Here is an 11,826-nt window from a genome sequence, read left to right as displayed (position 1 = left end):
AACTCATCCATAACGCATTTCCATGAGACTGATCCTGTGGGTACCTGGATGCAAAGTTTTGGCATTTTGCGTTTTCTTTTGTTGCAAATAGGTCTATTTGTGGTGTTCCCCATCTTTGGAAGTAAGTGTTTAGTATTTGGGGTTGAATCTCCCATTCGTGGATCTGTTGGTGATCCCGAGAGAGATTGTCTGCTAGCTGGTTCTGAATACCTGGAATGAACTGTGCTATTAGGCGAATGTGGTTGTGAATCGCCCAATGCCATATTTTCTGTGCCAGGAGACACAACTGTGTTGAGTGTGTTCCTCCCTGTTTGTTCAGATAATACATTGTTGTCATGTTGTCTGTTTTGACAAGAATGTGTTTGTGGATTATTATAGGTTGAAATGCTTTCAGCGCTAGAAATACTGCCAGTAGTTCTAAGTGATTTATGTGAAACTGTCTCTGTTGAGTGTCCCATTGTCCCTGGATGCTGTGTTGGTTGAGGTGTGCTCCCCACCCTATCATGGAGGCATCCGTTGTTATTACGTATTGAGGCACTGGGTCTTGAAAAGGCCGCCCTTTGTTTAAATTTATAGTATTCCACCATTGAAGCGAGGTGTATGTTTGGCAGTCTATCAACACTAGATCTTGAAGTTGACCCTGTGCCTGTGACCATTGTGATGCTAGGCACTGCTGTAAGGGCTGCATGTGCAATCTTGCGTTTGGGACAATGGCTATGCATGAGGACATCATGCCTAGTAGTTTCATCACTATCTTGACTTGTATCTTTTGTTTTGGGTGCATGGCCTGTATTACATTGTGAAATGCCTGTACCCTTTTTGGACTTGGAGTGGCAATCCCTTTTGTTGTGTTGATTGTCGCTCCTAAGTATTGTTGTATTTGACACGGCTGAAGGTGTGACTTGTTGTAGTTGAGTGAGAAACCTAGTTTGTGAAGGGTTTCTATTACGTACTTTGTGTGTTGTGAGCACCGTTCCTGCGTGTTGGTTTTTATTAACCAATCGTCTAGGTACGGGAACACATGTATTTGCTGTCTTCTGATATGAGCAGCCACTACTGCCAAGCATTTTGTAAAAACTCTTGGCGCAGTTGTTATCCCGAATGGCAACACTTTGAATTGGTAATGAACCCCTTGGAATACAAACCTTAAGTACTTTCTGTGTGAATGATGTATCGGTATATGGAAGTACGCATCCTTTAGGTCTAGTGTTGTCATGTAGTCTTGTTATTTGTGCAATGGGATTACGTCCTGCAGTGTCACCATGTGAAAGTGATCTGATTTGATGTAGATATTTAATGTTCTGAGATCTAATATAGGTCTTAGAGTTTTGTCTTTTTTGGGTATGAGAAAGTACAGTGAGTAAACTCCTCTTCCTTTCTGATGCATTGGTACTAACTCTATTGCATCTTTTTGCAACAACGCTTGGACCTCCAGTTGTAGAAGATCCATGTGTTGTTTTGACATGTTGTGTGTTTTCGGGGGGACATTTGGAGGGAATTCTAGAAATTCTATGCAATAACCATGCTGGATAATAGCTAGTACCCACGTGTCTGTTGTTATTTCTTCCCAGTTTTTTTTAGAACTTGGTTAGTCCCCCCCCCCCCCCACACTGGTGTTATGTGTTGGGGATATGTGACATCGAAGTCACTGTTTATTTTGTGGAGTTTTGGGACTTTGGAACTTCCCTCTACTCTTTGGGAACTGTCCCTCTCTATATTGTCCCCGAAAACTTCCCCACTGGTATTGGCTCTGATAAGTGGGCCTGGTTTGTGAGGTTGTGGGTTCTGTGCTTTGTCCTCGAAACCCCCCTCGAAACAGTGATTTCCAAAATGTGCCTCTGCTTTGTGGGGAGTAGAGTGCGCCCATGGCTTTGGCCGTATCCGTGTCCTTTTTAAGTTTTTCGATAGCAGTGTCCACCTCCGGCCCAAACAACTGCTGTCCGTTAAATGGCATATTCAGCACGGCTTGTTGTATTTCCGGCTTGAATCCAGATGTACGCAGCCATGCATGTCTCCGTATTGTTACTGCTGTATTTACAGTCCTAGCAGCTGTGTCTGCTGCATCCATTGCTGACCGTATCTGATTGTTCGAGATACTCTTTTGTTCCTCCACCACTTGTTGTGCTCTCTTTTGGAACTCTTTGGGCAAATGTTTTATAAAATGTTGCATTTCGTCCCAATGAGCCCTATCATATCTTGCCAACAGGGCCTGTGAGTTGGCAATGCGCCACTGGTTGGCTGCTTGTGCCGCCACTCTTTTCCCCGCTGCGTCGAACTTACGACTCTCCTTGTCTGGAGGTGGTGCATCTCCTGAGGTGTGTGAGTTCGCCCTCTTGCGCGCTGCCCCTACCACAACTGAGTCTGGTGTTAACTGTTGTGTGATGTACACAGGGTCTGTTGGTGGCGGTTTATATTTTTTCTCCACCCTTGGAGTAATAGCCCATCCTTTGACAGGCTCCTCAAACACTTGTTTGGAGTGTTTTAGCATTCCAGGTAGCATGGGTAGGCTCTGGTACTGGCTATGTGTGGACGAGAGTGTGTTAAATAGAAAGTCGTCTTCAATTGGCTCTGCATGCAGGCTGACATTATGAAACGCCGCTGCTCTTGACACCACCTGTGTGTAGGCGGTACTGTCCTCAGGTGGTGACGGTCTAGCTGGATAACAGTAGGGACTGTTATCTGACACTGGCGCATCATAAAGATCCCACGCGTCTGGATCATCCTGACTCATCCCTGTATGAGTTGGGGACTGCATCATTGGTGGAGTGGCTACCGGTGATGTTTGTGGAGAGCGTTGTGGAGATGGTGGCGGGGTTACTTGTCTTGCCACCTTTGCCTTTGGCTGCTTGTCTTTGTCTTGGAAGGCAAGTTTCTGTTTCATTCGTATCGGAGGGAGGGTACTGATCTTCCCTGTCTCCTTTTGAATGTGGAGCCTTCTTTGGGTGTAATCTGGATCCACTGTCTCTAGCTCCTGTCCAAATCTATGTGTTTGCATTTGTGAGGACAGGCCTTGTTCCTCTGTGTAGGAACTTGTTTTCGGTTCCGAGGCCGGATGTTTCGGTACCGAAACTTTTTCCGTCGCTTTTTTCGGTTCCGACGACACTTTTTTGCTCTTCGGCGTAGTGATCTCTCGGTGCCGACTTGTTTCGGTGCCGCTCTCTCGGTGCCGAGATTGCTCTGACCCGGTGTCTTGGGGTCGAGTCTGCTCTGTGCCGGTATCTCGACCGGAGTCGGATGACTTCGACACATGCATGCCCTTTTTCGGTGCCGATGCTCGGTCACCTATTTTTCGGGTTAAGCCATGGCCTGCCGGCGGTGGCGTCCCCTGGGCTTTAGTGGTCTTTGCATGAGTTTTGTGTATTGACGTCTTACTCATGGTTTTCGGCGTCTGTTCAGGATCGACCTCTTCCGAGTCCGAATCCTCGATTGAGAAGGTCTCCTCATCTTCCTCCATGCGTTTTTGTCCTGTTGGCACCGACGCCATCTGTAGTCTTCTTGCTCTTCGGTCCCTTAAGGTCTTCCCGGACCGAAACGCTCGACAGGCCTCACAGGTATCCTCCTTGTGTTCTGGAGACAAACACAAATTACAGACCAGATGCTGATCTGTATAAGGATACTTGTTGTGACATTCGGGGCAGAAGCGGAATGGGGTCCGTTCCATTAGCCTTGAAGACGCACGTGGTCGGGCCGACCAGGCCCCGCCGGGGGATCGAAAAACCCCGAAGGGCCGCCGGAGCTCTTCAAAATTCGGTGTCGATCTGTTGTAACTAACCCGATACCGAACGCAAACAATACCGTCTAATTTTCCGAGATTTTCACTAACTTTCCGAACCGAAACGCGGAGCGAAAAGGAACACGTCCAAACCCGATGGCGGAAAGAAAACAATCTAAGATGGAGTCGACGCCCATGCGTAATGGAGCCGAAAGGGGAGGAGTCCCTCAATCTCGTGACTCGAAAAGACTTCTTCGAAGAAAAACAACTTGTAACAATCCGAGCCCAACACTAAATGGCGGGATGTGCAAAGCATGTGTATCTGCAGCTACACATGCCATCGAACATATATATATATATATATATATATATGTGTGTGTGTGTGTGTGTACATATACATTTCTACACTCTTGATCTAACAAAGGACTTAATGCCCATGCGCACTATCACCGAGAGGAAGAGTCACTCGATCTCGTGCCATGCCCTCGTTTGAAAGGCCACTACAGGCTGCATCATCCATTGCCTCTGTCAGCGCTGCAAATGACAGTACCAACACAACTATTAACTATCACTCTCCTAAAAGTGTGACAATTCACTTTCAATATACATGGAAAATGACTAATACCTGATGCCCAAGTTATTCTTATCGCTTTTGGTGGTGTTTTAATCATTTTAATGCGTACTGAATTATTAAACAACTGTGGTTGTCCTCATCACAAAATTAGACACAGCGCAACCAAGTGGCAGGCTCTCATTAGTTCCAGTGTTGACGCCGAGCCCAAGAAACCACTAGCTGAAATTAAGCACTACCAGTCAGACATTATCACATAAGGGCATTCCACTCTCATTGTTGATAATGTATGATCGGTAAGAGTAAACTTTTTTTCCATTTCTCTGGATAGCCCCTTTAAAAAAGGGGCATTTTGGAATACTAGCTGATGGTAATGTGAGATTAGGTAAATAAAATGAAACCTCAAATGAAGGGACAGTGAAATGCTATTTGCTGGTGATGCAAGATTATGTAAGGACACCTGGATTTGTGCTCACATGATGTCCCTTTATTTCACCAAACAGTGCCCAGGCTCATCTCGTCCAAAACTTACAAACATGCTTTACCTGTCTCTAAGAAGTAGGTTTAGAAAATGAAAGCAAATACCCACAATAGACTGTGCTTTTTTTTTTAATGTCAGTTATAATAAAATATTTTTACAGAGACCAAAAAAGTCAAAATAGTGCAAAACATCTCAACATCATGCATCCATGTTCAGTTTCATTACTTTTTTTCATTTTCACTTTTCACTACTTACACGGGAAAAACTGGGTGCCTGTTAGTGTGCTCTATTGAGGAGTCATTTTTGATCACATGCCAAACAAAAGTTCTTCTGAATGGAACTGTGGAAGGAAAAAAGGGGGACATAGATTTGAGATGGGGAGGGTTGGGAGGAGTCCTATTGTTAAGGAATTATGCTTTTGCTGTGGCCAACCAATGTAAACTCATTGTGATTAGCAAAGGATGGAACGTGGATAAGAGGACAGCCATCTTCAAGAGTACCACAGGTCTTCCAAATAGCAGATGACAGCAGAAAGAAATGATGTTCAGAGTTTGTGTATAAAAAGCTTTGGTCCCACAGAGAAGGTTGATGTATTCCACAGAAAGGGAATGCGCAAACTCAGCAGAAGTAGGTAAGCAGCGCCTTTTCCCCCCTTTGCTCTGTGGTAAGGCTGTGCTTTGAGAAGAGAGCGCAAGAGAATTTCTTTCATTTGGGAATCAAGTTATGACAGGGGTAGAGGTGGGGTGTAGCCCTTTTTAGTTGCTTAGGGATGGGTTTCGGATTACCACAAAAGGTTCCCTGTTAAGGAAAGAGAAGCATTCTTTGACATTCACAGCATTCAAGCCACGGTTGACGACGGGGTACCACAAGCTCACCTATGTACAGTTGAGAAGGGGCTGAGATGGAGAGGGGGATGTGGACAAAGAAATGGTTCAAATAAAAGGGAAGTTGTTTAGAGGCTTAACCCACAGCAATTTGGGAAGTGCTTTAGGAAATCATCTTACATATAAAACACAGACATATAAAATACTGCACTGTAACAGGGGGACGGTCCATCTGCCAAAATGTCGCAATATGCGGCTGCAAATATATAAACAAACCTCTGCCCGAGAGGGTGATGGAGATGTGTTGTAGGATGTTAAGAATTGTGGCAAACAGATTTTGGAAATGCCTCCTAAAAGCAGCAGAAGGGTCTCTACAAATTAGTACATATATAAAGGAAGTGGTTTGCCAAAGCAGTGCAGGATGATGTTTGTATCATCAAAAGAATAGCCTTGAACTCCACCACTGGATGTGATATGGCCTTGCCCAAAGACGAAAGAGTGCTTGGGCAATGCAGATGGCCATGAGATGCCCACAGACCAGAAAATCACCAATATTGGGGGATTGGGAGTCGCAAGTCCCACTGTGTGGGAACAGTGTGGTGCACCTGTGAACACTGCTAAAAGGATTTTCAAACAAAACACTTTGGTAGGTGGTGTCCATACTCACTCATCAGGGAGTAGCCTCCAGTCCTCAAACACTGTGCCATGGGAAGAGGCCACCAACCAAGGTAGGAAGAACCTGTAAGCACTGCATCAAAATACAGCTACTGGCATACCCTTCTGAATAAAATGCCCTTTGAGTCTGCACAGTAGTCATGATTTTTAGCAGGCTAATTCCCATGAAGTTTGTGACTCTAGCCCAGTGTCCTGGCAGCTATCATGAGTATCTATACAAGAGAATGACTCTCTCTGGCAGACACGGATACTGGAATTCAACAACTGCAGCCTGTTTAGTTAAGAAATAAAAGCTAATAAGGACTAAAGCAAGGGAAGAGACTAGAAGTTAATGCAAAATATAATACAAACAGATATGCTAAGCTTCAAGTGTGGCAGGTACATCACATGAAGACTAAAGATTGTCTTCACAGTGTCTATGTTCATGTCTTGAGTATATCTGTGGGCAGTGAATGTCTTTAGTTGGTGTCTTTCCAAGTGACAATTTGTTTCAGTTACCAATGCTTCTGGAGTGCTATGCCTCCGATGGCCTTACTGGGGAGAACTGCATGAGGTTGTATTATTCCACAGCTGAAAGCTATGTTTCCTCTTGAATCACTGATGTTGAGAAACAGTTTCAGCCTCATTAGAGTGTTGAGGGAGGGCCACTTGAAGGTGGATTCTAGGCAAGTCTCATGGCAAAATGACTCATTGAGTGATGGGTCAGGGCAGAGGCATTAAAAGGGTAGATACTGGCAAAATTCAAGGTAAAGGCTGAAAGAAGGTCTTCTCCAAGGGCCGAGCATCATGGCAGATGGATTTACTTTCCTATTAAGTTTCTGTAAGGTGAAGTGGTATGGTAGGTGGGAAGATGGGACAGAAACTACCTGTGTAACCGATGCTTCTGGGGCATGCACACGCTTATCAGGGCTTCTGTGAAACCTTCATGGGTTATAAGAACACAGCATCTATAAACATTATATACATGTTGTTATGTACACCACATACGTACACACACGTGCAGAACATATCTGGGAGATGGAGGGTTGCTTTTAGTAACACAGTAACATTTCTTGGTGGTGATAACTGCCGGCCAACCATAGAGCAGATCTCCAGTTCTGTCATCATGCTACTGCCCAGTGGCTGCAGGACTCTTACACAGATGCTCAACTTTTGTAACAAAAATAGGATCTATAAATTCATGATAAAGTACAAAATAATGGTCTGGCTTAATGTCTACAATGCCTTTTATGGTACATATTCCTTAGGGCGTGGTTAAAGATCTTTTGTTGGGTCATTTCTAGATGTGCTTACCCTGCTGGGTTTGCATCAAGGCTTCAAGCAATAGAAACAAAGGAACACTGCAACCTTGGGGACGAGGGGAGGAAATAGGGGCAAGTCATGCAGACTTAATTCCAAATACCTACAGTTGAAACATCGAGAGTAGCAAGATAAACACCCTCACCCAATAATGGTTCCATTTGACTTGGGTGCTACTGGTGGGGTTCACGTTTGACCACAGGTGTGCCAACCACAAGCCAGTGTGGAGTAGGACAAGGAGGACTGCAAATGTTCTGATCATACTCTGAGACATCTGCACTTGTCAAGGCGTGCGGTGATTACAGTACAAATGCACAGCTGGATTCTGGCTCACCGATTTCCTGGCCATGGGATGCGACTTTAGGGAGGAGATGAGAGGACTATAAAGGAGAACTGCAATTGGTCAGAAGCAAATGTAGACCATTGTTGAAGAGTAAATGTTATAATTTTCCATTCAGTGTCCCCTGTAGGTAACAACTTTTGAAGTAGTGTAAGTCCTTTGAAAGGTTTCCAAAGAGCGAGGCTTTATGTTTTGATGGATGAGCAAAGATTAAAAGAATTGCTGGTCTGCTAAGAATTAAAGGATTGAGCGGTACGGTTTAATTCTTCTCGCTAATTTTATAGGTCTTGCTACGCCGACCTTAGTCTTGTATCCTGGAGGGCGATCAGAGAGGGCATTTGCATTGCAGTGTTTTCTAAATTACTCCAGTAGACTTCTTCCTTTTGTAGTCAGTGAAGTCACAGCATTTACTGGCTTCCTAAATTCTCAAGTCAGAAGGTTTAACAACACATCAGAGGAACGGTGGAGAGCAAACAAATCTTTGGGAAAAAGAAGGAATATAACAGCAGAGGAGAGATCGTGGACGAACATTATGATTTAGCCTGTCCACTTGTAGCAGCTATCAGTTTATTATTCCATTTGGAGAACACTGGGGTCATCTATAGGCCTCAAAGAGCAGGGACATGAGACTGTGTGTGGTTCCTGGGCTGAAAGGCTTTTCCTCGTTCTTTTCGGCTCTTGTTCATTTCCGAGGTATCTTTCGTGGATAGTGACTCAACACCTGGCTCTGACCAGAGACCCGATCGTCTAGAGGCATTGATAGAGCAGGTTTACCTTTAGCTTCCTTGAACTCTTGCAAGCCCGGGGAGCTGCTGGGGAGCAGGAGACAGTTGCAGGAGATTAAAGGGGTTTATGGCACACCTGTACTTGGCTTGTGTTGTTTCTGTTGTTAATCATGGCAGACTTGCGTATAGCAAAATGTGCCAAGATTACTTTTATCATCAGGTAACGAGGATATCCGTTTAAAAGAAATTCAGCGGCTCTGGCCATCAGAGGTTTAATCTGTCCACCACTATAAAGCCAGCTCTTCCGGATGGGTTGGCCTTCATTATACTGTGGCCAGTCTGCATCTTTGTAAGAGCCACAACATTCAGGCTGCCATAATACTTGTGCTAAATCAATCATCACTACTCAAATACAAATAATTTTCACAATCGGCTATCACTTTGCTAAGATCTGCGAGCCTGCAGAAATAATGTATTAGAATGTCCGGTCTGAGAAGGTTTGCGATGCTGGAGGCATCAGAAAGATTTCTTCCATGGGAAGACAATAAATACCTTTCCCGGGGAGGTAACATTTATTTGTCGACTAGTGTTTTTATTTTATTTTTAGTAAGAATCGGTTGTAGGAGTAACCTGTGGTGCTGGGGCTAAGCTCTACCAGCATATGTACTGCCAGAGTAATGTTGGAAGCGGCCACTGAGCTTGCCTCAAAGATTTAGCATAGCCTTCTCATGACAATTCTACAGTCGAGTTGGTGGCTTTTACTTTGCTTATGTCGCTCTGTTTAGATCAGGGGTCTTCAAACTGGGGGGCGGGCCCCCCTAGGGAGGCTCACGTGATCCCAGGGGGGCGCCAGGCTCTGGCCAAAAGAAGCTATACACAGATAACAGTGCTTTGTTTGAAGCAGACACATGTTCTTGCATTGTTAAAAAGGTAACAGTACTTAACTGCAGTGTTTAAATACGTCTAGACATATTTAAACATTGCCATCTTTATAAACTATTTGTGAAAACTTCTGAGGGGGGGCCCAATGATTTTTATTTTTCAACTGAGGGGGCGCAGCATTAAAAGGTTTGAAGACCACTGGTTTAGATAATCTGTGTTCATTTGCGTCAGTAATGTGGTAACAAATGCAGTCTCAGTCCAGTTACTTGGTCATATAAGTTAGTTCCAAAATGTGAACTAGAATCCCACATAGATCAACTCTCTACAGTCCAAAGGTGGTGCATTAATATTTTTCTCTTTGTGGCCATATTGCTTACTAGATTTTTTTAAAAATGTTCCACACTCTGAGATGCCTATTTTGAAAAAAGTGTTAAGCCTCCTGACCCAAGGACTTATTTAAGTGGCGGTTCAACCATTGGTACCACCAAGACAGATTGCCTTTTCCTACTTTTGTTGCCTCTTATCTGGGCATCGAGCTAAGGAAACAATACTGATGGAGACTCAAAACAAAGGGCCAGATGTATCAAAGGGTTTTACCCATTCTGTGTCAATGTGAAAATGCTTTGGTACATATGGCCCTAAATCTTTGCCAGATGTCTGTCTGCCTGCTAGTGAGGCAACCATGGCTGCTACCCATGAACTCAAACTCTTTGGATGGAATCCCATGCCTGAAGGGAAGGTATTTGTTCCTTCAAATGATACTTAAGACATGGCTAAGACCCAAACTGTAATATCCGGAGAACAAAGTACAACAGTAATTTATTACAGGAAATCCCAGAACTAGAGACTTAGTGCCCTGTTGTAAGGTGAAGTCTTAACTAGATTGTACAGTTGGGGAGCTGCATCTCTGGTCCATGGTGCACACAAGTCGTGCAGACTACTTCATGGCATCCTTTGTGCCTGCAGCTCAGGAGTAAGTCAGACACCCATGGGGTGCATGAATGTTACTGAACTGACTAACCTATTTAGACCGAGAGTGAGTCTCCAGTATCGGTTCCTTCCAACTTAAAATGCAGTCAACCAAGCATGCTATCTTCCCCAGAAACCCAAACACCCTCTGGCTTGGGAAATGCAGACTGTGTTGCTAATCTTGGGCTGCTTCCTTGCAATCTGGTGATGGAACTCTATTAGAGACATACTTCCGTTCTTTGCAGGTTGCTTGTTTGATCACACCACAGTGCAGCACTTGTGCAACCATTTTGAACTTTGTGGCCACTGGCACAGCATGCAGGCTTTTTGTGTTGCCTCCAGGTCAACGCCTTGACAAACGGTATTGTTTGAACCAGAGAACGTATTGGTCCTGGGTTTGCAAAGTGATTGCGAATCCCCTATCATCACCGCGCGATCCTCCACCTTTCTGCCTTCTTGAAACGGGGCCATTTGAGGACGTTTTTCCCACGGATTATTGCCGTAATCATGTCTGTGGCTGATCGAGGTACGCACATTGTAGAAAGCTATGATCACACTCAACTGGGGCGTGACCAGGAAGGGTAGGACAATGTGGTATGTAAATGGAGGAGCGGTGCTCTGTTTTAACTGCCTTCCTCGGCTGAGCGTGTATCTGACTTGAGCTTCACGAACTCCTTGGCCACGTCGTCGTTGTTGCGCTGGGAGAGGATGCGCAGGATGGTGAGCCCGGTCTCATCCATGTGGATCCGCCGGCCCAATGGGAGCCAGCAGGCGCAGCTGCCCCTCTGCATAATGTCTCGCATCTGCATGACGGCAATGCCCACAGTCCGGTCCTCCCTCGCGAAGCAGTAGTCCTTCACGCAGATCTGGAGCTCGTAGCACTCTGGGCCCGTCTCGCTGCTGAGGGTGCTGTGGAGAGGAAAAAGGAAATGACCTTAATCTTGCGAATGTGGGAGTCACATCCCACTCTGAGTAAAGGGCAGGGTAACACTTCATCCCTCATAGATCCTCTTTTGTCACCCTCAAGTGACGTGTGCAGAACTATCACTTTACAAGACCAAATAACCATTCTTTAGGTACTCAGTAGAGAAAACCACCCTGCACAGACTGTAGCCACACTATCCACCCCTATCAGGCATCCACAACCTCAGCAGTGGATCCCAACCTATACTGTTTTAATAGAAGATGGAAAATGACCTCGATTAATTTAAAGGGATGCTCAGGCTGCCTGACACGAATTTAACAATAAGAAACCACTGAACATACATGGATAACTTTGTTCCACCTTCCCATCTTAGTTGTCCTATTTCTGGTGAGTTTGGGAGGCCACTAATCAAGAGACGTGTAC

The 11,826-nt window shown here is 45.0% G+C and overlaps 1 protein-coding gene across 7 annotated transcripts in view; it reads right to left on the bottom strand.

The window, feature by feature from the left end:
* Positions 1-4,882: 4,882 nt before the first annotated feature.
* UNC13A (unc-13 homolog A) overlaps positions 4,883-11,826 on the bottom strand; it is a 240,517-nt gene continuing 233,573 nt past the window's right edge. For all 7 annotated transcript variants that reach the window (XM_069216645.1, XM_069216647.1, XM_069216648.1 and 4 more), the window contains one exon: positions 4,883-11,387. In XM_069216645.1, coding sequence (XP_069072746.1) covers positions 11,102-11,387 — 286 coding nt within the window. In that variant the 3' untranslated portion in view covers positions 4,883-11,101. The remainder of the gene's footprint in view (positions 11,388-11,826) is intronic.

The sequence above is a fragment of the Pleurodeles waltl genome, chromosome 12 (genome assembly GCF_031143425.1).
Source record: "Pleurodeles waltl isolate 20211129_DDA chromosome 12, aPleWal1.hap1.20221129, whole genome shotgun sequence".
NCBI lineage: Eukaryota > Metazoa > Chordata > Amphibia > Caudata > Salamandridae > Pleurodeles > Pleurodeles waltl.
This window is presented reverse-complemented; position numbering and strand designations above follow the sequence as displayed.